The following is a 27,468-nucleotide window of genomic DNA, read 5'->3' as shown; positions in this document are numbered from 1 at the left end:
CACATGTAGATAAATATATATATTTATATATATATTTATATAATATATTTCTATATATTACGCATAAATAATGGTTCGCGCATTCCCTTCTCTATATTTACAAGGTACGAAAAATTAAAAACAATGCTTTTTTTTTAGCGCGTTACAGCATTTTTTCTCAACAAGTAAGAATTTTAATACTTCGTCGGATGATCGTTAAATTATTAATTATTAATTATTATTATTTTATCTCATCCTCGTGTCGTAGGAACTTAGGATGGCGACTGCTCAGAGTCCCGGAAAGAAAATATATAGACCTGTCTGTACATTATATCTGTTTTTTTTTCAACTGATGCATTTTCGGCTATTATATACTGTTTAGTATACAATAGTTTTTTTTTTGTATATTTGTATATAATAGTTTTTTTTTTGTAATAATAGTTGCAACGTTTTCCTGTTATAATTATATTATGATAATCACTATTGCAATAACGGCTTAACGATAATAGTGCTCACTATGTCGGCAAATGTATTTTTTTTCTGTTTTCATTCTTCCCATTTTTTTTTTCGTTTATAATAAAAATAACGCGGCATTAATCGTGATGCCGGATTAGTAAAAATAATATTTAAAGTAGTAATACTGAACAGTAATCAAAGTATATAACAGCGATGACAGTTTTCTTTTTTTTTTTTTTAATAATTGATATGTCGCGAAAAATTGTTAACGCGCTACATTCCGCGATATCATCACATTTACAAAAATCTCTTCTTCTCCTTGTTTTTTTTTCTTATCATTTTTCTCTTTAAAACTTTGATTATAAAGAAAATCTATTTTTTTTCTTTTTTTTTGGAAAAGAAAACAATTGTTCTCTTTTTTTATACATTTTTAAAAAAAAATTTCTCACCCGAGGCTTATTGATAATTTTTTTCTTCTTTCGAAAATTTTTCTTGACCGAAGACAACAAATTTTCTTTTTCATTGCACTTCATTTTCTTTTATATATCTTTTATTATAGTGTCAAGACTATTTTTTTTTTTTTGCTGAAAATTTTTCTTTTTTATTTTAAATACTTTTTTTTCTAATCAAGTTTGAACTTGATTCGAAGGAAAAGTTTTTTTTCTCCAATTTACTCGAATCAAACAAAATTATAATTGAAAATAAAAATTAATTATATTATTTTATCTTTAACGAACGCTCATTATCTATACACATATATTTTTGTTCATTTCAAACAAACGTTACTAAACAAAAATTGAGTTTTAACAGATTTTTTTTATTTTTTTAGCGAAATCAAACAAAATTTTTTTAATTTGAGACAAATATGTTTTTTTTGTTTGTTTGATTTGAGTTTTTTTTTGTTTCAACCCATTGCTTTAAATTGCACAAATTTTATTTGAATGGAACAAATGTTTTCTTTGGCATACGCGGTTTAAATTGAGTGATACTCTCGAGCGAGATTTTCGTGAATAATTTAAGAGAAAGGGGCGTTTAGATGATTTATCAAAAATTTATTTTTTTGCGATATTGAATTTTTCAATGAGAGAGAAAATTTGTTTTAACTTTTGAAAAGTTTTTTTTTTGATAAAAGAAATTAATTTTTTAATTAATAATTATAATTATAATTAAAATTATATTAAATATAATAATTATAATTATATTAAATATAATTATTATATTTATTTAATAATTATAAATAATTAAAATCATTTAGTTAATTAACAAAAATTAAAAACAAAAAATATTAATTTTTTATTTTTAATTATTAATATTTAATAATTAATAATTAATAATTGATAATTAATACTAAATAATTTAAATTTTTTTGTTTTGGATTGAAATTATCAATTTCGAATTAAATATTATAATTGTTTTCTTTTTAAATTTTTCCATGTGAAATTTTGTATTTTTAGTTTTTGTAAATTAATTTCTATACATTCATGAAAAATATTATATGTAAATTCGCGATTTTTTAGCATTTTGCAAAAATATATTTTACGTAAAACGGTGAAAATACAAATTAAGAATAAATTAAAAAAAGAATATAATAAAAAAAATTATAAAATGTTATTTAAAAATTAATATCACTATCGTAATTTAAAATTTTTCCTTTAAAATAAATAATATCTTAATAGACACTAAGAATTATTGTTAAATTTAAAATAAATATTTTTTTTTGATAATAATTATTGTAAATTACAATAAAATAATAATTTTTTAATTTAGTAAAATAGTTATTTTTTTAATTAATAATTAATTTGGTTAATTATATAACAATTATTGCTTGACATTTGTTTTAGTGTTAAAAGAAAAGATGAATAATCTAATGAGTTTTGTCTAAATAAATTTAAACAATAATGTAGGTAGATTTTTAGAGAGAAAATTAGTCAGAAGTTTAACGACTTGTAAGCGGATTTGTGTTTTGCTGAGCAAGATCGATCGCAGTTCACTCACGCACAAAAGACTAGGGTAGCAAAATCTTTTCTATACACGGTCAGGGGTAACCGTGGGGTGTCACGTAGTTACCAAAAATTTAAACGATATAAAAAAATTACATTCAAAAAAATTTCTAAATAATATTTTTAATTTCTCGCAAAATTATTATTTTATTGCAATATTTTTCTTTGAAATTAAAATTTTACCGATTTTTATAATCTTTAATTAGCTTAAACAATTAAATAATTTAAATTATAATAATAATAATAATAATAACAATAATAATCATTAAAATTAACAATAGACTAATTAATTATTTCGGTAATTATATGCTAATAATTACCATAATTTCAACAAGTATATTTAATTACAAGACATTAAAATTCTTATTAATTTTATAACAAATATTTTTGGTTTCAAACTTTTTTGTGAGTTGATATTTAATTAAAGTAATTAAAAAGTAATTTTTCTTCGCTAAAATAATAAATTAATGTGAAAGTAATAATTTAAAAAAAGTAAAAAATTATTTATATAGATAAAATTTTTTAAAATAGTGTATAACGAATTTTCACATACTATAAACAATTTTGATAATTAAAAAATTTTAATAAATTTAAAGAAAATTTAAATTAAAAAAAATTAAAAAAGAAATTTACAGCAATTTAAACAGTTAAAAATAATTTAAATAAATTAATTGAAGAGAGTAAAATATAATTGATAACAATTATAATTTAATTTCAACTAGATACGTAAAAATTATTTACTTATTAATTGAACTTGAAATTTAGAATTTTTTTATTACCGAGTATTGTTTTTAAAATCTAATCATCTAATTATGGATAATTCATAAAAAATCGTTTTTTCTTGTAACGATATTTTTTTTTTTTCTTTTGAAATATTAAAATCGATTGTTTTATGATCATTAGTATTATTAATTGTTCAATTCTTATAAAATTGAAAGAATATAATTAAAAAATTTAAATATAGTTAGGACAAATACAAAATGTGAAATTAATTAAAAATACTAAAATGAAGAGAATTTTGGAAAATTTTGTAAATAATTGTGAATTATTGGAAAATTGACAAACTTTTTCTTTTTCACGGTCAGAATAAGAAAAAAATTCGAGAAATTAACAAAAATTTCTAAATTCAAATTTCAGAATAATAAGAACTATTCTTAAATTCTGTATATTTGGAAATTTTGTTATTTTTCGTAAATTTATTTTTCCACTTTTATTAAAATTATATTTTTTATTTTAATTGGTGTACGTAATTAATTACTTTTCTCGATTAATTATAATTAGAATAAAAATACAAGAAATAAGTATATAATTGAAATATTGTATAATATGATACAAATATGCCTGATATATATTAATATATCGGTATATTATATATTTATTACATATTTATTATTTATTATTTCTCGAATTATTTATTTAGAATTTTACCAATACTCGAAATTATAATCAATTTTTTATTAATTATAATTATAAGTATTAATTACAAATACAGTTTTAAAAGTGGAAAGTTTAATAATCTTGACTCGGTTAAAAGTTTGTTAATTTTTCAATAATTCTCTCTTTTCTATATATTTTTATAAATTCAGATTTTCTCCCACCAATAAAAAAATTAAACTATTTTTATCCAGCACCAACAATATATATAATATTTTTCTAAAAAAAATGTATAGATTTTGTTCTCTTTCCACATTTAGTTGTAATGTGTAAAATATTTGTTCAAAATTTCTTCTTTTAATTGATAATACTCCTAAGAATTTATATTAACAGATTTTTATAAATTTATATTTGTTAAATGATTTAATTGTTACTAAAGTAAATCTATTTGCTATTAGAAATTAAAAAATTTTTCTAGTTAAATGTTAAGTTAATTATTTTTAAAAATTTAATTTAATCATTTAATTTTAAATCATAAATTTAATTATTTAATTTTACATCATGGATTTAATTTCTATTTAATTCGAAATCTAATAATTTAATCGATAATTTGAAGTTTTCACTAAAAAGAATTTATTTTATCATAATAATCAAATACTTGATTTACTAAATAAATGTTTTATTTGAATCGAAAAATTTTTATCTCCAGCAAGTAATTTCTATTTGAATTGAATAATTATTATTTTAATTAAATAATTTTTTATTTTATAATTAAATAACAAACTAAGAATTTTTTTACTCAATCAAATAATTATATCTGAATCAAATAATTTTTAATCTGGATCGAATAATGATCGTTTTGATATAACAATTATTATTTTGATTATTAAAAATAGTTATTAATAAATAATAATAAATTAATAATTAGTAACTTTGTATCAAAATCGATTTGCAAAGAAAAAAAACTATTCCAATCACTTTTTGCATTTGATTCAAATAATTAGTTTATACAAATAAATATTTATTTAATAATAATAAATAAATGATTATTTTAATCAAATAAATTTCTTTTTTCACTGATAGTTACTAATTTTTACTATACAATTAGAAAATTCTTGGAAAATTCTTTTTCCACTTTTTGAAAATAATAAACAATTTAATATATTTGAAAATAAAAAAAAAATTTAACTTGTACTTGAATTATTCTTTAATCGCAAAAAATTTTCATTGATAAATAAAGAAACAACTAAATTCTTTCATAATTTTGTTTAAAAAAAAAAGAAACAAAAATCTGAATCTCGCTACGAGACCGATACGATATCTTTGTTTTCCCACACTCAACCAAAACAAAACTGACACTAAAATAGGAATATCGTATCAGACTCGAAGAATCTCGCTTGGCAATATCACTGTTTGTGCTTAAGCATTTTTTATTTAAGGGCATGTGGAACCGCTGCCAACTTCAATTGATTGTAAATGTTGTAAATTGATTGTAAATTCCCACCGATTTTTTTTTAAAGAATATAAAATAAAGCTTGAAAAAATTAAGGGAAATGTTATATTTAAAATGTAGATGTATGGATTTTTTTCCTTAAAAAATATTTATATTTATTCATTTAGTGCGAAAAATAATATTTAAGGGAAATTTTTGAATAAAATGCGTTATAGAGATTCATGCGTTTACGTTTGAAACAAAATTCTGAAGACTATTTAAATTTTTGAGCTCAAATCCGAATCTTTGGTCAGAATTAAAAAAAAATTCAAAATGGTGGCTCCAAAATGGCGACCGAAAAATTTAAAAGTTTTCAAATCTGGTCATTTTGAAGCCGTCAGATTGAATTTTTTAATTTTGATCAAAGATTTGGATTCAGTGAGCTTTTCAGACAATTTCCGTTAACTTTTAAATTTTTATCGCCATTTTTAATTATTTAATTCTGACCAATGATTTAGAAACGGCGACCAAAAAAAACAATTCTATACCAATTAAGGGGATTATTTTATGTTTTTTTTTAAAGAAAATTGGTGGAAATATTAATCAATTGAAGTTTTGCCTGATTCAAAATGCCCTGAAACAACTTCTTTTTTTTTAAATAATAATTTTCTACTAAATTTGCTCTACAAGCTGCTTTTTTTTCTTTCTCTGACATTTTGGATTCGTGTATTCTTTTAGCAGTCGACAGAGAAAATTAATGGGTCATTAAGAAACGAAATCATAAATTGCGGCTTGTATGTGGGGGGGGGGGGCTGGCCTTGAAAATTATTTTTTCTTCTATATTTTTTTCATATATATATATATGTATATAAAAAAAAGCATGAATACGTGAACGTTTAGTTAATATAAATGCAGAGTAAACGTATAATATCGTCCACTTTACCCTGCTGATGATTCAGTCTTGTGAGGAGTAGCATTCCGGGATGACGATGAGAGTAGTCTTGTAGCCTCGTGCGGTTTTTATGATTCGATTTATCTTCCCATTCTCGTCTTTTTTGTGTCCAGTCTTGGAAAAAAATTTGATATTTGGTTTTGTCTTCCTTCAAAATCCACTTTGACGATCTTCCTTTCAAGATTTAGTTTGAAGATGTTCCTTCAAGATCTAGTTGGAGCCATTTTGTTGAAGAAGTGCAGGTGCCGATTGTGGTGGTTGGGGAATGGTGTCGTGATTGGGAGCAATTGGCGATGGGGATCTACTTCTGGTTAATTCACTAGTGGCGCTGTTGGCGCAATTTGGATTTGTTTGTTGTTCGAAGGATTTTTGTTCGCTGGGTGGTAGAAGGTGGACCATGTTGACTGGTACTGGGAAGGCAGCGCTGAAGTCGGGGAAGAAGCCTTGGGGTATTTGACCACCTAGGAGTGGATGATGGGGGAATGGATTGTCGTCGGCTGGATGGGGTAGGCCGGTTAGGGGATGGGGCATTTGGGGTGGTTGGACGGCAGCCTTGACGTTGTTGTTGAGGGAGTTCATTACTTCGCCGGTGGTGGCGCCGGTGCAGTCCCTCCTGAGTTGTTCTAGCTTGAGACTCTTGCCGTACTTCCCTCGGACGTACATTAGGAGGCTGTTGTATGGAATGCCGAATATTCGACTCGCCTGGGAGGTGGTCATTTTTTTGTTCCACACGTGCTGAAGGGCCTCGGTGAGTTCGGCGTTGGTCCAGGATCGTGGTGGTCCGCCTCGGGGGGCGCTGTGCTGGCCCTTGGGTCTGCCGACTGGGAGGCCGCGGCCGTGGTCGCTCCATCTTCTTGGTCCGTCGTTGTCGCCGCGGTGCTTCTTGGATTTCTTGCTGGGGTGGTGGCCGAGACTGGCGCCGCCGAAGAGGCCGTGGAGGGTCTCGGGTTTGAAGCTGTCGTGGAGGTCGGCGAGGAGGGAGCCTCGGTCGAGACTGCCGCCGTGGGGGAAGAGACCCGCGGCGCCGCCGAGAGGTGGGACGCTGTCCATGGGGAAGACGGCGACTGATCTTCTGGGCGCGAGGGGCGAGTCTTGAAAGGGATGAGGTATGTTGTGGGGACTGTCTTCTCGGGGATGGTGTCCGTGGGGGTGGTTGGGGATCCACTGGGCGGCGAGTTGGCCGAGGCTGGTGAGGTACTCGCTCTGATGGTGCGGCGGAGTTAGGGAGAGAGCGGAAATGGTGGGAAGACTCGGTGGCAGGTCGGGGAGGGAGCCTTCGGCGTGGAGACTGGCGCCGGTTAGGGGTGAGCCTCTTGGGCTGCTGGCGTCCTCACTTTCGGTCTTGATGTTCTGCTCGCTGATGCCGGGCGGGGAGAGGGATCGCTTCATGGAGAGGTTCTCGGCCATGTCTTCCTGGCTGGACTGATGATGTTGAGTATTGATAAGATTTAGGCCACTGGGCGGTGGACTGAGACTGGCTGGTGGATGAGGTCGACTGAGATCCTGAGGGACCAGCTCGCCGGACCTTCTTCTTGGTCGGGCTTGCTTTCGTCTTGGCATGAGGAGGGAACCACAGGTGTCACGAAGCTCTCTGAGACTGAAGTTGAGGTGGCTCATGTGAGGTAATCTGTGGTCCCTGGTGAAGACCTCACGACTTGGTGTCGCTGGGCTTTCGGAAACATTGTCGTCCTCCTCGGGTGTGCCTTGTCGGGCTCCTTCGGGCGTCGATGGTTCACCCATCAGGATGTCCGTGGTCGGTGTTTCCGGGGGACTTGCTGGTCTTGGCTCGGATGAAGCGAGACCTCGTACTTGTAAACTCTCTGCCGCTCTCATTAGACCCGGCAATTCTTCACGACCCACTCGAACTTCACCGCGATACATAAAGTCGATTAGGGCTGCGACCTCGCGGCCCGGAAAATCCTTTAACACTATTACCGGATGCTTACAGGGATGCTCGGCGAATATCCTCTCGAAGAAGGGGCTGAAACAGAAATGATAACATGAATCATCACAAATATCCTCTCATGGATTTTCGCATAATTATTCGCTTCTTTAAGAATCTAAAACCTATTTGACATTACCGACTGTCGATATTTCAACTAAAATTAGTGTAGAAGTAGAATTTGACATTACCGACTGTGGAAACAGTAGGACCAGGGTCAAATTTGACATTACCGACCGTCGATCGAAAAGTTTTGTTGCTTTTTACCCATAAAATTAGAGACGGTGCTAGCAAACTAAAAATTCAGTTTCACTTTTCGATTAAAATAAACAAAAGTTTCAGTGCGTGTAACAATTAATGATTCTTTTCGATTTCTATATTCCTACGTTTACACAGAGACCCCCCGTTTAAATACTTGATTGAAAATTTTAAAGCTCTATTATAATTTTTTTTTCTTTTCAAATTGAAATGTTTCACAGTTTGATTTTAATTGAATTTTTCAATTTGGAAAAAATCATTTCACCTGTTTCGAAAATTATAGGGTAAGCAGTGTAGTAAGTCTTTTTTTTTCATCGATGGCCTATTTTGAAAACATCAATCACTGATCCTCGGGCGTGACGAATTTGTAAGAGGCTTAAAATGATCCGTCGATAGTTGTAAAGTCATCGGTGTTTCATTCTGAGGGGAATTTCGTATTGAACCGAATCGTAACCAAAGAGGGGAAGCGAAGATGAATGGGGAGCTTTATGAATGAAATTCTCTCTTGGTAGGAAAAGCCGCAGTGAATGTTATTTTAAAAGACTTGACTATTTCTCTCGTGTTATCTTTTATCAATAAAATATAATATCGGTAATCAAAGAAGAGGGGAAAAAAAATTGAAAATTTGATAAAAAATAAGATTTTTAGAAGTAGGATTTTTTTCTTACCTGCAGGCACTGAGGACGACTTTGTGCGCCCTTAGACTGGTTTCTGAACATACTAGGGTGACGTCGACGAGAATTTCCGCATGGAGTAGCGCTTCAAAGGCTTGCAATATGTGGGCTTGATGATTGTTCCATCGGAGGGAATAGTGTGACTGTAATGCCATCCCGTCAGGACTCTCCGCGACGCTCGACATATTTCTCTCTTCGTCGTTTGTTCTTTAATTTTCGAGGAGCCACCTTGCCTATCTTTGCCTTTCACCGCTCCTCGTTATTCGCCTCCTTTTGATCTTCGATTTTTCCATGCACGCAATTTTGACCCAGATTTTTTCTTCCTTTTTTCTACCCACACCGAATTGGGGGGGGTGTGTTTAATCAAATTTCTCTCCCTGAAAATAAATTTTTTTTTATTTTTAGTTACATTGAAATTTAAATTACATGCGGATTTATAGACATCTCATTATAAAATTTGTATCGAATTATAATTATTTATAATAAAATTCGTTATATTCAGTTTCTGATTGATTTATACGATTAATTATCATTTATTATGAAAATTATAACAATTTCGCGTAAATTTCGTTATTTTAATATTAGAAGTAATGTAAAGTAATTTTGCACCATTTGGATTTTATAGTATATATAGAGAAAGCGATAATATGTATATATATATTCAGTGCGGGATAAATATCGTTCCTGTGAAAGGAATTCTACGTCGATTTGTGGCCTTTTATATATTCACAATGCGGAAAAGTTGAGCAATTGAAAAATAAAAAAAAAACTTCGTGACATCTGCGTGAAACAATAAATGTTTCTTAGAATAAATTCAATTATATATCGCGTACCTTAAGCAATTCGTATATATACATATTTTAATTTCTTCACTATATTAACAATTCAATGACCCACCTCCTTCATATATTTTATATATTAAATGTCGACAAACTCTTCAGTTTCTTATATATTGATTTTAGTTTCTTTTGATACACATATGTGTATGTGATTTCAGTTTGTAAATAAATAAATATTTTATTGTTATTCTCTTTTCATTATATTTGCGGGGAATTGTCATTGAATGGTTTACACTTGACTTGTGTCATTTTCATATAATATATATATATGAAGAAAAGAATTTTTATTTTTCTGAGTAAAATTTATATAAATGAAGTAAATTAAAAAAACCAAGTAAATCAAGTAATTAAATATTTTATATTTTTTTAAATTAATTCTTCAAAAATTGATTCTATTTATATAGTTAATACTAGACTGAAAAAGATTTATTTCATTCAAATAAACGATTAATTGCCCATAAGCAAATAAATATTTATTTGCATTAATATAATTTTTTGCTAAAACAAATATTTTTTTGAAGCAAATAATTTTTATTTAAATAAAATAATTAATATGCATAATAGTAATAAATATTAATGATAATAATAAATAATAATATTAAAAAATAATAGTAATAATATTACAAAAGATCGAACATCAAAATATAGATTATAGGAATCAAATAAAATAAACAAAAAATAGAAATTGCGGATCATGATAAAATAATGATGAAAATCAAGATGAAAATAGTATAATAAAAATAAGTAATAAAAACTCTTCCGAATGATTTCACATTTATATTTTTTACATTAAAATCAATTTTTTGTTGTTTATTTCTCTTTTTTCAAGAACTATTATTTAATGACTGAAAATATACATATATCGACTCTTGAGAAAAACGATATTGTTATATGTGTGTTAAAAGTTTATAACTGTAGAGCTTGAAATTGTTTTCTTTAAAACATAATTTTTAAAGAAAAAAAAATACTTCCTGTGTGCAGTAAATATTTATTTTTAATGTGTGTATTATTATAATATGCGGCAACCCTGAGATTCTTATCATTATTTTTATTAACATTCACGTTTTAAATGTAATTTGTTTCGTTAAAATCATAATTTTCAATTGACATGTTATAAATACTAGCTGTAAGTATATAAAGAAATAGTTATAAACTATGTATTCGCTGGTTTCTTCTTTTTTTTATGTCTTCTATTGCAAAAAAAAACTTGACTCATATTTCACACGATGACTCTTTTTAATTTACAATTTACACTCTATAATATTTATCTACTATTGTTTATATTCAATTTTCACACAATTTGCTACTTATGTGACTTTGTTCTAAAAAATTATCGTGAATCATATATATAGAAATATAGTTATAGTGTCAAAGCAATTATATATTTAATTGACTATAGTGTAAAAACGTTTTTTTAGTTTCTTTTGTTGCTTTTTGTACATTTGTAGATTTCTAAAATTTTTCTATATTTTTCTACATTTTAGATTTTCTTAAATGTAGTTTTTTAAATTCTTTTTTAAATTCGTTTTTAATTAAAATATTAAAAAAAATTAAATTTAAACATTAAAATTTTTAAATTAAAGAAAAATAATTTCTCCGTTCATTATGAGCAAAAAGTTTTTGTGACAAAAGATTAATGAATTTAATAACAGAAAATTCTTATATTTCTTAAAATCGTAAATTAAGTTCATTAATATTTATTGGACTCGAGAAAATAATTTGCGGTTAAAAAATAAAAATTTGGTTAAAATACATTGTTTCAAAACAATTTTTTTTTCGAAAATTGAATGCGTGGTCAATGGGTTAAAATCTCGCGGATTATTGCAATTAAAAATCGACGGTTTCATTCCTTAGAAAGGTGAAATTTTTTTAATAAATAAATATTTGAGTTGAAACCGCATATGATTTTGTAAATTTTCCTTATTTTAATATTTTAATATCGAACGTTTATAATAATTTCGCGAAGCAAATAAATTTTAAAAATTTTTTAGGTCTCGAATGATGTCAATTTTTAAGAAAATGCCGAAAAAATTTCAATTTCTTAGTAAAAAAAAAAATTGATTATCAGTGCGAATTCAAAAGAAAAAGAAATAGTTTCATAGTAAATAATTAACTTTGTTTATTATATATGTATATATAGGGAAAAAGTGTATATTTCCTGTTAAAGAGAAAGATAATAATCTGACAAAGTGAAAATTATCCTCGTGAAAAGAAGTGCAAAAATGTTGTGGGTGCCGTGAAATTGTGAACCGTTACTGTGCGCGCCACGCTTCGACTCCTTGCAAATTTTAGTTGTCAAAGTTGCACGTGTCCATATATAAGAAAACTTTCTGTTCGATTCTAAACAGCTTAAATATATATATGTATTTAAATTTACGTTGTAATCTTTTCGTTCTCGAGTATATATATGTATAAATGCCAAAAATACATAATATTATACAAATAATGATTGACAAGAACACATTTTCATTTTTCTATATAAATTTGAATTTGTACAAAATAAATTTATTTTTTTTTTTAAAGTATTTATTTTATTGGAATTTATTTGTACATATATTTATATAGATAAAGCAAAAATTATTCCGACATTGAAAAATTATTCTCAAGGTAAATAAATTTGTAAATTTTCGCACTTAACAATTCGGGAATAATAAGAAAATTATATTTTTACTGACTTTTTGCTTTTGAATTAGTAAATTTTACTAACAAACAGTAATTTCTGCTAATTTATTGGTAAAATTTACTAATACAAATTTGGACAGTATGTTATTTAATATTATACTATTATTATTATTATTATTATTATAATTTTTAAACTACTAGTAGTTTAGATAAAGGTCTTTAAAAAATAGTCAATATTATTATTAAGTAAACAAATACTCCTTCTATTTTTTGTTATAGGTTTATAAAAATATTGAATAGAAATTATTTATGCAATATATTTGGAATATTTTTATGTTCTAATTTGTTGTCTATAATTTACCACTAGAAAAAATGTAATTCAAATGAATGATTATTTGTCTATTATTTAAATAAATATTTACTTGGCTGAGATAATTTTTATTTATTTCAATTAAAGGTATAATTGCTTTAATTAATTAAATTATTGGTTCAACTGTACAATTTAATTGACTTTAATAAAATTTATTTGATTCAAGTAAATATTTATTTGATAATATAATAATTATTAGAATAATTAGATTATTATAATATAATTTATATTATATTATTTATATTTATAATATAAAAATATATAATATTTAGATTATAATATATTAAGTTATAATATATTATGTTATAATAATTATATTATCATAATATAATTATTCAGTTATTTGAAAAAAAATTAATTTTTGTTTAGTGCCATAATAAGATTATGCAAATTGTACAAATATTTAGTTTGTTTCTTGAGATATTTGTTGTTTATTATCGGAACCAAATTTATTTTCATTACAAAAAAATAAAATAATTAAAGAATTAATCAATTACTTAATTAATTAATTAATTAATTAATTAATAATTTTAGTTTAATATTCTTTATTTAAATCGAATGATTTCTTTTTTTTTTTATAAATCGGATAAAGACGAACACTAATGATTATAATTAAATATATATAATTTTGAAATAAAAATTTGTCGTCTGGAAAAAGGAGGAAAGATTAGAAAATATTAGCGTGTGTGTATGTTTTTCTATATACTGAAATAAATCGTCGCATTGTTGACATTTTTTCGTTATACATACGTCTATAAACGTTTAATTTCGATTAACCTCTAGAGAAGAAAAATTGCTATATTTCATTGTATAGCGACGGTCATATGATTTCAGAATAGAAAATAAACAATTTTTGAAAAGAAAAATTGACGTATTTTTGGAGAAAAACATTATATTTTTGTTTCATACATCTGGCTCTGCGCGTGTAGGAACGTAAATTTATCTTATCAATATTTACTATATATGTATACAGATCAGGAAAAAAAAAAATTTATGTCGTGAAAAATTTCATTCATAAAATATATGCGGAAAATTTTTTCGATTATGTGAGATAATTATTTATCATTTAAATTAATAATATTTAAAATTACATCTTTTTTTTCATTTTGTATCTTTTAATTATATTTTTTCATCGTTATTTCGCATTTTTTGCAATTTACTTCCGTTAGTGTTAACCCTCTGTCACGTGTCTTTTATTTATTTTTTTTTAACATTTTCAAGATATTTTTATTCTACTTTTAATTCAAATAAATACTTCATTGTTATTATTTTTCTACTTTTAATTCAAATAAATACTTCATTGTTATTATTTAATAAATAATAAAAATGTTAATAATGCAAGTAAGAAAAAAGGAAAAAAATTCAAATAAATAATCTTTTTTTTATGCTCCAAAAATTCGAAAGTTTCAAATGATGAAAATATTTTTTTTTAATAAATAATATCAAAAGTCACTATCTGCATATAAAAATTTGAAACGTGAATTAAATTTAAATTTTGAAAATAAATTTTATTTATAACATCATTAGACGGAGAAAAGATTTTATCTGAACAAATTTCACTGGATTAGCGAAATTTTAAGTTGTTTTTGTGAAAACTATCGTTATTTTAAAGAAACTTATCGATATTCCGGTTTGAAGCATTTTTTCTATGTATATTATAATATGATTTTAATTTTAAAAAAAGATAAATAATTTTGCTGATTTGAATGTTTAAAATTTTGTTTTTTTAGGAAAAAAATTTTCGTTTTTGGAAAAAAAGTAAAAAAAAAAATGTGTTTTTTAGAAACTTTTTTAAGATTGTAAAGAAGGTGGTAATTTACTAACAATTTGGGTATTGAATCGTCTTTTAGTTCTAATTTTAATACCGAAATCAATTCTAATTTAGTTTCTTTTCTGATAGAATTATTGTTTAAATTCTTTTTTTTATATTCATTTTTTTAAATTCTTGTTTTAAAAATTTATTTTAAAAAATATCACTGTTAACTTGAAAGTAATAAATCGTAACCAATGGTTCAAATCATGAGTTAAAGAACATTTTTAGTATGAATTTGATTCATTTTTTCTTTTTGATACTTTTAAGAAGCATTATGTGATATTAAATTTATTAAATTGACTCCTAAAAATTTAAATTCAGGGCTTTAAATTTATAGAAAAAACTATGCACTGTTAACTTAAAAGTATATCAAATTGCAACGAATTGATACCAAAAATTTTGATCAAATCAAAAATTGATCTAAATTTTTAGCATCAATTTGATACTTTCAAGAAAACTGAGCACTGAAAAAACTAAAGATTTTGGATTAAAAAAAGGTTAATAGAAATAAATTACACGTTTTATTGTGCGATTGGAAAAAAAAAGAGATTTCCTACCGAATGTTTCCCTAATTCCAGAAGAGAAGCAAACACTTGAAAAGGTTTCTTTTTATATATATATATATAGTAGAAAAAAAGTCCAAGTACCTCGCAAAGATTTGAGCAAACTCTTGAAAAAAAGCTCCCTTCGACTTCGGTAACCCCTCTGTATAGACGTTTAGAAACTTGCAATCACAATAAAGGACACGTGGGAAGAGAGAGAGCAAGAGCGAGAGAGATCCTCTTTTAGCGCGCGATGGAATCACGTTGGCGCGAAAACGAGAAGCACACAGACGAACATCCAAAGCTTTTTACACATATGTATAAATTATCGAAATTTCCCAAAAAATAAAGCAACTCCTTTGAAAAATCAGCTGTGCAATCCTCACTCACATCCTCATATCACTCGGACTATTTTCCATCTGATCCTTATTATCATCATTTCTACAAAGTTCAAACACCTCACAAACATAACTTGCATATATATTTTTTTCGAAATAACAAAAAAAAATCTCATATAAAATATCACACCACAATCACTACATCACCAAATTCCTACTATAATTATATTGCACGTGAGAAGCAAAAACACATTTTTCAACACAACAATTATTGCACGATTTTTTTATTTTTTTTAATTTGAAAAACAAAAATTTATAAATTAAGATCGCGGTGACCGTCTTGGACTTTTAGAGAGAAGGAGATCAGAGAGGGGTAGGAAGGTATACATGAACAGTTGTGCAAAAAGAGAATCTTTTTAAAAAAAGAAATGAGAGAAAATTGGATGTGGAAGGGTAGAGGTCACTAGTGCACAAGAGGGAGGGGGGGGGGAGGTTTTAATAAACTGACCGTGTTTGGAGGGTATTTTTTTATGTTTTTTTTTTTTTTTTTTGCGTGTTACGAACGCAAAAGCACGGCCTTAGTCGGCGACGGCCGGTGAGTGAATGCGCCCGTGAAGTTCGGCGCCCCTCCTAAACACTCCCCCCGCCATCAAGCCGGTTGCCTCCCCCCCCTCACAGCCACCACTTCTTAACCGTCCTCATCCCCAACGGTTTCCCGCGACGCCCCTCCTCCCCCTACCGCGAACTCTCCTAACGCCCACCTTACCCCCCTCGTCCCAACGACCAACCTCCGCGGACCGCGAACTACCCTTTCCTTCTCTCTCTCTCACTGCTTTGAAATCTGACTCTCCCCCCAAGCCCCCCACCCCCTTTTGAAAGCCGTCGCTCGCCGGCCGACGTCTCCCTGCTGTGTTACATGTCTTACATACTCCCCCCCCTCTCCTTGGTTTTCGTTAACCCTTTTCGTTATAGGTTCTCTTCTTTATCCTTATCATACTATTCTGGTCTTATACTATTCGCTTATGTTTGGCACATAGGTGATGATAATCAAATCACGAATAAGGATAGAGAGGAATTTTTTTTAAATATATAGGTTCCTTTTTGATAGGTTAAAATATGACATGACTGTTTTTTGGATAGTATGAAATTGATACCAAAATATTTTAGTTTTCCAGGTGAAAAAGTTAACGTTAGTTAACATTAGCTAATGATACTAACGTTAAAATAACGTTAGGCTAACGTTAATCTATATCGTTAGTGACAGCCCCGGATTTATACAGAGGCAAACTAGGTAACCGCCTATGGTTCCCCACCATCTAAAATATTTTTTACAAAAAGTGTAAAAAAATTTTTTTAAAAAAAGTAATTTCCAAAATAATTTTAAGTGTTTAGAAATTTAAGTACCTCGCTTCCCAGGTGGAAAAGTTAACGTTAGTTAACGTTAGCTAATGCTACTAATGTTAGACTAATGTTAACTAACGTTAGGCTATAACGTTAGTCTAACGACATTTTTTGATCACTAATATCAGATTATAACGTTAGTTAACATTAGTCTAACGTTAGTCTAAAGTTAGTTAACGTTAGTAGCATTAGTTAACGTTAACTTTTTCACCTGGGTTAATTCATATATAAAATATACTTTACTTAATATTTTAATCTTGGTAAATTTTTGAAAAACCCTTTCCTTACATGGGGCCACCACAATAATTCGTTGCAATTTGATACTATTAAGTTAACTGTGGTAAGATAGAAAAATTGTATTTTAGAGGTCGTCCATAAATTATGTTACCAATTTTTCATATTTTTAGACCCCCCCCCTTTTTTTTTTTAAATTGGTAATGTAGTTTATGGATGGCCCCTTATGTCTTAAAATTAGATAATTTCTAAAGTACATATAGTAGAACCCCTGAACCTCTGTTATCCGAACTTTAAATCATTTTTTATGCGCGAACTTTTTTCTTTGCGCCTTAAACACAAACTTTTGAATTTTTACCAAAAATTTCATAAAAATAAAGAAATTATATATTGACCAACCACTGATTTTTAGTGTTAAATAAACTAAGACATGAATGACGCACATTTAATAGTGCATGATAATTTCAAAACAATCATATTTTTTCATAAATATGAATGAAAATAATTGCAATTTTTATTATGCTAAATAGGTCCTGCACCTTAATTATATAATATTATAGTTCGTGTTAAATCCGAATCAGTCCTCAGAATTGACCACCAGTATACTATAACGTTAGGCTTTCGAGATATTCTAAATCTAAAAGTGCAAAAATCAGGTTTTTTGACTATATTTCAGGTCATGTAACATCGAGAGGTGGTTTTTTTTTATCAAAAAGGCCGAAACGGCATATTTGAAAGTATACTATTCCTCGGCTTAAAAATTAATTTTGAAAATTTTAAAAATCTGTAGTTTGCACTGAATTATAGTCATTTGAAATTTTTGAGTTTGGTAAAAGACCCCGCAGCACTAATTGAGAGTCCTAATCAAAGAACCGGTTATAATTTTTTTAAGCTCAAAATCATTGCCCTGTAATTAAAAAATTAAACTGTTTTAAATCCCAATTTTTTAAAAAACATTTTGGTAATCTTTATACAAACACGAAATGTTTTTCAGAAATTGAAATTTTAAATTCTTTTTTTATTTAGAGGTCGAGAATTTTAAGCCTCAAAAACTTATAACCGGTTCTTTGATTGGGACCCTCAATTGCATTGAAAATTCGGCTATTCGGTTAAATTTCTTTATATTTTCAGAATTTATAGTTCAAAGTATCCTGAGTGATTAAAAAAGTTGTCCTAAAGTCAAGAAATAAATAATTTAGCTAATATAGAGGGTTGAAGGTATATACCACTTATTTTAGGAGACTTTTTAGGAAATAGTTATACTTTATCATAATAGTTGCAAAGCAATACGTTTTTATACGTTTTTTGTCTCAATTTGATATCCTTAGAAAAACTGGGTATATATAATTCATGAAAATTATAGTTCAAAGTGTCCTAAGTGTATGATGTTTAAAATAATTATTTACGTATGAATGATGGTAAAACATCATTTTAAGTCAACTAAAAAGACACAAAGTATAATTACTGTAGTTTTCCCTTTTTATATATATATTAGAACAAAGTATAAGTATAAAAATAATTATTGATGATATTATTAGTATACAAAAATTGTCGAAGAATGTTGCAACATGGTCTGTGATTAACCTGCCACTTCGATATTCTTATACTTTTAAATGCACTTTTATAAAAATTAAACATCTTTATGTTTAATGGTTTATTTATTTTATGGTTTATTTACCAACGTACAAAAGGCACTCAATAATTACGAATATTTTTTATTTCTAGTCGTTCCATGTTCGGGGTAGTTTTTGAGATTTTTTCAATTCAATTATAATTATTTTACTTCTAATTTCTTCTATGATAAGAAAACGAAATAGTTTTCTTCTTTTTAAAGAAAAGTGCTTCTTGTATGAAGATAATAACATTGCATGAGTCTGATTTTTAGGCAATGATATTACTCTTTTAGTTGACTTAATAATTTTTTTATTATTCATACGTAAAAGATGTTTTCGAACTGTTATTTTCTTAAAACTTATTATAGGTGGTTGCAAAACTTCGGGTAATTTTTAAAATCCTTAGATTAGAACTGAAGAACCAGTTAGAAATAAAAATCAAAAGTGTGTCAAAAATTATTCCAAGTTACGCAACTGGTAAAGTGTTTTATGCCATTTGTGGTCATGGAACCTTGAGTGCCATAAAACACCCTTTAAGGAGTCGAAAAATTTTAGTTGTAATTTTTGACACAATTAGAAGCAATTAGACGTTTTATGTCATTTGAGAACCAGTTGCCAAAGGACCCCGAAGGATTTTCATTATTTTTTGAAAGGCTCCCTTTAGTTTCAAGATACAGTCGTTTTGACATTCTAAACAAACAAACAAAAACTGACTTAGGACAAGTTTCTCAAATACCGATTAAAAGTTAATCAATGATTAAATCCTCAATCAACCAATCATAAGCCTTTAAACTGGCTGTAATCATTGATTAACTTTTAATTAAGGTTCGTGGAATTAGCCCTTAATGATAGAACATCCATATATTCCGGTTTGCTTAATTATATATCCAAATTTAGCTTTGTTTAACTAAATCCACATTAATTGTGTAACAAGATTAAAAATTTACAGGCCCCTTGGACGTATTCTTTGGTTAAAAATCCCAAAGTTAAAGAAGAAAAAAACCAAAAGTAATTTGAAAATCCTGTGCGGTCGTTGGAGTAATTTTTAAGAACTTTGAATTAGAATTGCTTAAGACGTTTTAAAAAGACATCTAAATGTGTCAAAAATTATTCAAAGTTAGTAAAACTGGTATATATATAACGTTTTATGACAATTATATGGTCCGAACCATAGATGCTATAAAACACTTTAGCAGTTGTCAAATTTAGAGTAATTTTTGACACAATTGGGACAGAAGTGAAAAAGTTTTGTGCTATATGTAATTTATAGTCTGTTAATAGTGAAAGCAAAACTCTGGGTAATATTTGACACTTTTAGTCTGTAAACAGGTATATGTATGCTGTCTGATGACATTTATGGTCTAATAATAATCGCTACAAAACTCGGAGTTAATTTTGGCCGCACATTTGGATCCAGTTTCCAAACTTGGTAATTTTTGAAAACTTTGGGTTACAACTGGTAAGGTGGTTCTGTAAATTTATTCAGAAATAATCTCGGGTACAGTTCTTCTAAGAATATCAAATTGAGACAAATAACGAAACATTTTGATTCGTTTTAATGTCTCAATTTCAAAAATAATTTTAACCAATTAAGTTTTTTTGTTTCTACGTCAAAGTATATTTAATTGCCGAACAAGAGAATTTTTTGTTGCACTAAATTTCTATTTTTCTTTAATTTAATTTTATCTTTTTTTCCTGACTTGGAGTGACTTGGAGTTTCATCGTTTTATTAATTTATAATTTTTTGTTTTTATTACAATTATATATAATAATTAATTTTCATTAATATTAATCCCTTAAGGCAAAAGTTTTTGTCAGTCAAAACTTTAACGCTCGATCGTTTTAACGTGCGGGTTAAAGTTTTGACTGACAAAAACTTTTGCCATTTGGCACTTAAGAGCGGTTAAAGTATATTATAGTATGACCAGTTAGAGAAAATTTAAAGAATAGTCAATTAAAATTTTCCAAAACTATCTTCAGTATATTTGAAAATAAAGTCAGTAAAAAATTGTATATATTATTAATTTTCTTTTTGTATTATTGTCGCAGGGAAAAGTAAAAAATCAGTATATTTTTTCTCTCACAGTTTTCTTGAAAGTATAAAACTGATACTAAACTGCGGATCAAATTGATATAAAAAATTTGGATCATTTAATTTAGATACCAAAAATAATCAAATTATAAATTAAAGCACATTTTTGGCATCAATTTGATATAATTTTGATACTTTTGAAGAAAGTTTGTGGATTTCTTGATTTTCGAAAAGAAGAAATAAATTTTAGGAAATTAGGAAAGAAAATTAACCCCTAGGTTGTAGCAAATAGAAAATTTGAAGTTTACCATCATATGCATAGTGAATATATAACATGCAGCATATCTATAAATACTGATTTATGTTCCCAAAATATCATTGTGTTGAATCATCTGAATACACATGCGTGCTTTAAATTTCAAGTGTCATTGTACTGTGAATCATTTGTATGCATATAGATATACGTGTGTGATTTAAATTTAGGGTATATATAGTAATCGGCACTGCAACCAGACACTTTTACAAGGGGGTAACCACCAACCCCCGATGAAACTAGTAGTCTGCTCGATCATTATGTATATACACTTACATAATTCTGATATATTGCATGTGTGTGTGTATGTGAGTTTAGGAAGATATATTGAGATTGTCGACAGATTGTAAATAATTTATATGAGTACATTTTACATTATAGAATTATAATATATATTTATACTATATTATTAGAGATTGTTGTTATAAATATTCTTCTACTGTGTTTTAATGTTGATCAAATGTTTGTCACACTAGTAAATCAGTACTTAGTTCAACTATTCTCATTTTTGACGCATATATATGGGGATCGTTCTGAAATTTTTGCTTTATTGATTTTTCTATTTTTTGTTCAAAATTTTCGAAAAAAAGCTTTGTGAAATACATAAAAAAAAATTAAAATATTAAAAAATAGAAAATTTGAAAATTAAAATAAAAATTCGCATCTAAGAACTTATTATTTTTTAAATATTTATAAATAATAGAATTATAAAAAGGAAATACTTATAAAGAACATTATAATTATAATTAAAATAAACATTTATATAAATATTTATCGTAATAATTTAAACATAATATTGAAATATACTTATAAATATTAGAACTTTTCAAACAGTATAATATATAGTATGTGTCATATTAAATTCTACAAGTGGTTGCGGGAACTTACACGATATATAATATATACTCCGAAATAATATTTTACAGTTTTGAAATTCTAAAATATGTTTGCTTTTTAAGTGGTATATATAATCGCAGTAATATTATTGGTCAATTTACTTTCTTCTTTAATAATTTAAAAAAAAATTTCTAAGAAAAAATGTTATTTAAAAAAAGTAAAATCTTATAATTTTATAATTAAAAAAATTTTATAATTTAAATGTTAGCTATATTTCTAAATCTTCCACACGCATTTTTAGATATATTTAAAGTATACTTTGTCTATTTTTTTTAAAAAAAAGAAGGAAATTGGTTGGTAATTATTAATGGATTATTTATATAAATATAAGTAGATGCATTTTATTCTTAAAACGTGTATGTATAGAAAAGGAGTGAAACAAATTAAGAATTACCTTTTTTCGGGACAATATATTTCATTAGTATATCATAATTCGGAAAATATAAATTTCTCCAAAACACTATATATATGAACATAAATATAAACTCCGGTATACAAGAAAAATATATAATTATGTATACACATGATTCACGTTTACATTTGATTCATTATGCGAAATTAAATTGAATGAGATCTATTTCATTGTATTCGAATTATTTTAATTTTCATTTAATTTTGTGTAAGAATTAATTTCTGTTGAAAACAGTTTTTAAATTTTAGAAATATTTTTCATTATAATATGAATATGTTTATATTAGTTTTTTGAAATAGAGCTGCGTTAAAAATAGTAGTCACCTACTAATAAGTTAATTATTAATTAGTTAACTACTAATTTTAACAGTTCATTAACTACTAATTTTAACTATTAATTAGTTGGAACTAATTACAAGTATTCAATTTATATTTGTTTTTCACAAACTTTTAGTAATTTTTTTTACTTTAATTACTAGTGAAAAATAGTTACTGATTGCGCCTATTGATTCATATTAGTGAAATTAGTTATTAATTACTTAGTGATTTTTGACTAAAAATTAGTGAGAACTTTTTTTTTTACTAACAGGAATAATTTTAACTGATTTTTAGTCTTTTTTTTACTAAAGAGTAAAAATATGACAGTTAATTAATTTTAAAAGTGAGAAAAATTAAAAGTACTAAACAAAATAGTAATATTCTATACTGAAAATTAGTTAATGTTGTTACTAAAATTCTACTAATATGAATTAGTAAAAAATCGTTCAATAAATTAAATTATAATTACTAATTTACATTTAAATTAATATATCTCCTAATTCTTAGTAAGTTTCTACTAAAACTTCTACTAAAACTAGTAAAAAATTTAAAACTACTAAATGCAATTATTAAATTTTGCTAAAAATTATTGTAAATATTCATTTATTTAAATTAATTGATGACTTTACACTAATTCAAATTTAGAGAGCACGTATAATTAATTAAAATAATTATTAATTTCATTCTTTTATATACTGACAGAAAAGTTTATTTGATTCCAATAACAAATTACTTCTGTCTAAATTTTAATTAGTAAAAATGGTCACTAATTGGAATTAGAGACTGACTCTTTTTGCTTTTGAATTAGTTATTTTTACTAATTTATTAGTACTTTTTAGTAATTTATTAGTATTTTGCTATACATTGTTTATTAGTATTAGTATTTTACTAATAAATATTAATTTTTTTTTTAAAAAATAGCAATTTTTACTAATTTATGAGTAACATTTACTAATTCAAAAGCAAAAAGTCAGTCACTATAATTCACATTAGTGAAAATTTTTACTAATTACAATATTTAGAGAGTTGTGCGTTATCAAATAAGTGTTTAACTTGAATCAAATAAATTTTATTTAAATCAAATAAATTGTTTCTGAACCAATAATTTCAGTAAATTTAAATTATTTAAATAAAAATTATTGGATTCAAATAAATATTTATTTGATAAAAGGTAACAAGAAAAAGAAGCCTTAACTCGTGGAACAGTTAAAAATTTAATTATATTAGCGGAATTTTTAATTGATTAAGTTAAAATTTTCGCTATTCTATATATATATATAGATAAATTTTTCGTTGTTCCAAGTGAAGCATATATTTTTTATAAAGTAATCGCGGTTACTTTTATCGAGTAAAAAAATTTTTTTTTTCATTTGTAATTAAGTATATTATTATAATTATTTATATAATTTACATAATTATAATTATTGTTATGTACTCAGACAAAAATTTTATTTAAATCAAATATAGTTATTTATTTGAGTTAAACAAAAATTTTATTCCACATAAATAAATCTTGTAGTTTGAACTAAATAAAGTTTTATATTTAAACCGAATAAAAATATTTTGAAACAAATAAAAATTGATATCTTTTTTCCGGTTGCAATTTATTATGATTTTTTATATTCATTATAATAATTATTATAATATTATTTATTACTATAATTAAAATATTATAGTTTATAATTCAATTAAAGTTTGTAATTTATTTACATTAAATTTATAATTCAATTATAATTTCTTATATTATATTTATTGTACTTGTTTTTATTTACTTTTTACTTATTTTACTTTTTTGTTATTTTACAAGTGAAAACGTAATATTTACACATAATTAATAACTCACAATGAAACTCAATTCCAATGAAAGGGTAAAATACGAAAAATTATCCTCCTACCTAAGTAATCAACCGGAGTGGCATATCACGTGTGTAGTCAAGGGTGAGGGGGTGGAAAAAACTCCCAAGTAACTTGTAATAGTTTAATCCGTATCAAAGCTCCTCACGTGTTTCACAACGTGTGCAATTTTCACCTTCCCCCGCTTCTAATACACTCTTTCGCAAAAAACATTAGTCCTCAATTTCTTAACGAAAAAAAAATCCTCATTTCAATTATTATCAATTTATCACAAACAAATAAAAAGTTGAAAATTCACTTGTTAGGGAATAGATCTTTTGTTTTTTTTTTCACTTTTTATAATACACAAATAACACAATCACTTTATTGAAAAAATTACCGCCACTTGTTTCCTTTTTTTTGGGGGGGAAAAATTAGGAACTTGTTGACCGCGCTCTTTTGGGACACTTATTGGGTGTTTTGGATGGAGTATTTATTGAGACAATGAGAAGCCTTGTTGATTTTTTTTTCAGGGGCTTATCACATTGTTTGTTATCGGAATGATATATAGATTTTGTCAGGTGGTCAACCTGGTGGAGATAATGTTAGTGTGCTTGGCTCGCGTTACGGTCGCGTTGTGACTGCCTACTTACTACTAGCACATTGCCACTGAAAGCAGAGGAAGAGGCAAAAGGGTCCCTCCTTCTTTGGCCACCTCCAACCTGTGTACCAGCCCACTGGACCCTCTCTCCTCTTCCTCTTCTTTTTCTGCTTCTTCTTCTTCTTTTACTACTTCTTCTTTCTCGTTGTTTGAATTGGAATCGCGTTGGCGGTGCTGAGAGAGAGATAGAGTGGGGGAAAGAGGATTCTCTCCTCGTCAAACTCTCTGTTGACTTCACATATCTCTCTCTCTCTCTCTCTCTCTCTCTCGCTATTTACTTCTATTTTCTCTATTTTTTTATCTCTCTTCTTCCTATTTCTCTCTCTTTTTTTTACTCTCTACTCTACTACAGTAGGTACTCATTTAGGTACCGTCCCCCAAAAATTCGACTCGCAATCTTTATGATAGCCATACCGACCCTGGTCAACAAATATAGCTTTATGGTAGTCATTGGCAGCACACTTCACTCTGGTAAAGAGAAAAAGAGAGAAAATAGAGACAAACAGAGAGATAGAGAGAGAGAGGGAAAGAGATCTGAAAAATTTGTGTCTGCGGATACACCTCCAACATTGGGATTAGTGTTTCTAACAATGTTTACACTAAGAGCATCCATTCCACTTGTTCAAAAGGTCTCCCACGGACCATTTGGTTTTTCGGAAAATCTCTTGAATTTCTCAACAGTTGGCTTTAACACTCGCCTGTAGATGATGAGTCAAAACGGCATTTAATTTTTCTTCAATGGCTAAAGGGAGGAAAGCTACTTAACACTTTTCAAGAAGGGCAGAAAGAGAGAGAGAGAGAGACAGAGGTCAGAAATGTCCTTATTCAAAAATTCTGAATTAGTCATCACTTTTCATTATAATAACCTTTAAATTTCCGCACAATTCAATGCAGAGTAGATAAACGTTTCTAAACGTCAATTTATAAACAAGTCGTTGTTGGTAAATGCATTATTGTTATATATAGTTTGGAAAAGATTTTAATCTAAATTTTCGAGAAAAAGGAAAATACACTTACGAAAAAGAATTTTTAACAAGGAATCTCAACCATTTTACATATTTCATTCGACAACATGCTTTTAGTTCTAAATTATGAATTATATTTTAATATATATATATTCTTAATTGAATATAGAAATTATTGCTTCAAAAAAATTGAATTGAAAAGCATTGGCGCTATTGGCCCAATAGTTTTTTTTCTCAGTGTAGATGTAAAAAAATATTTTTCTTTCTTAATAATGTATAAAGATTAGGAAAGTCATAAAAAAATCGGTTTTTGTTGCTTTATAACGAATAAGAACTTGTTATATTGTTTAGGCTCCTAAACTATACTTTTCGGACAATGTTTTAAACACTTGTGCTTCTTAAAACTTAACAGCCGGAACAAAAGACGATTAAGGTAAATGTTATTATATTAGTGATCCTTTGGATTTTTATCTACAATCTTCAAAAGTAAGTTCTGTTCTTAAAAATAAGGATATATTTAGTATATGAGATGTTAAGGACGAAAGTCTCAATTTTCTTTTAATATAAGTAATAATAATTTTCACAGCTTTTGAGAAAACTTTGAATGCGACACTGATTCTTGAATCTTTCTTATAATAAACTTGTTGTGTTTTCTAATAATAACTTTTCAAAATATTAAAACCAAACTGTCCTTTTTCATCTCAAAAAGTGTGAGTACTTTCATTTGATTGAGTTCACTAAAAACTTTAAACCAATATGCAAGCATTCACACTTTGTGAGATTGAAGTATATAATATACTATAATTTAGATGAGATTGAATATACTATAATTTCAATCTTTTTGGTGTAAAATTAGAGTCAGATTTTTAACAGTTTAAATACTAAATTTAAGTATAAATATTATAAAATAGATGCTAAATATATTTCAATAATTATAATAATTACCAAAAATATATACTATAATAATTCCGTTAATTTCAAAACGCGAAAATTATACTAAAAATCCGAAAATTTAACTCTGGAAGAAACCCTTTAGACATGATGATAGTATCTTTAAAATGACAGTTAAAAGTGGTCGTAAAGATGGTCGAGTAATGTCACAAGGACTGGAAGCTCAAAAAGCTCTTAACTTGTCATAAAGCAATAAAAAAATATCTTACAAGGTGTATATACTACTATTTATAATCTAGAAAATTTTC

General features: G+C 27.2%; 1 protein-coding gene across 2 annotated transcripts; it reads right to left on the bottom strand.

Annotated features, from left to right (window-relative positions):
- Nucleotides 1–5,399: 5,399 nt before the first annotated feature.
- LOC122504764 (protein jim lovell) lies at nt 5,400–25,308 on the bottom strand. 2 transcript variants are annotated; one of them, XM_043616001.1, is made up of 3 exons: nt 24,706–25,308; nt 9,062–9,444; nt 5,400–8,174 (listed from the first exon to the last, which is right to left on the bottom strand). In XM_043616001.1, the coding sequence occupies exons 2-3, from the start codon at nt 9,250–9,252 to the stop codon at nt 6,404–6,406; spliced, it is 1,962 nt and encodes a 653-aa protein (XP_043471936.1). In that variant the 5' UTR covers nt 9,253–9,444; nt 24,706–25,308; the 3' UTR covers nt 5,400–6,403. The 2 variants fall into 2 exon arrangements, with proteins under 2 accessions (XP_043471936.1, XP_043471935.1); XM_043616000.1 differs by lacking the exon at nt 24,706–25,308 and adding an exon at nt 15,359–16,190.
- Nucleotides 25,309–27,468: the final 2,160 nt, after the last annotated feature.

The sequence above is a fragment of the Leptopilina heterotoma genome, unplaced genomic scaffold, assembly GCF_015476425.1.
Source record: "Leptopilina heterotoma isolate Lh14 unplaced genomic scaffold, ASM1547642v1 Lhet_314, whole genome shotgun sequence".
Classification (NCBI taxonomy): domain Eukaryota; kingdom Metazoa; phylum Arthropoda; class Insecta; order Hymenoptera; family Figitidae; genus Leptopilina; species Leptopilina heterotoma.
This window is presented reverse-complemented; position numbering and strand designations above follow the sequence as displayed.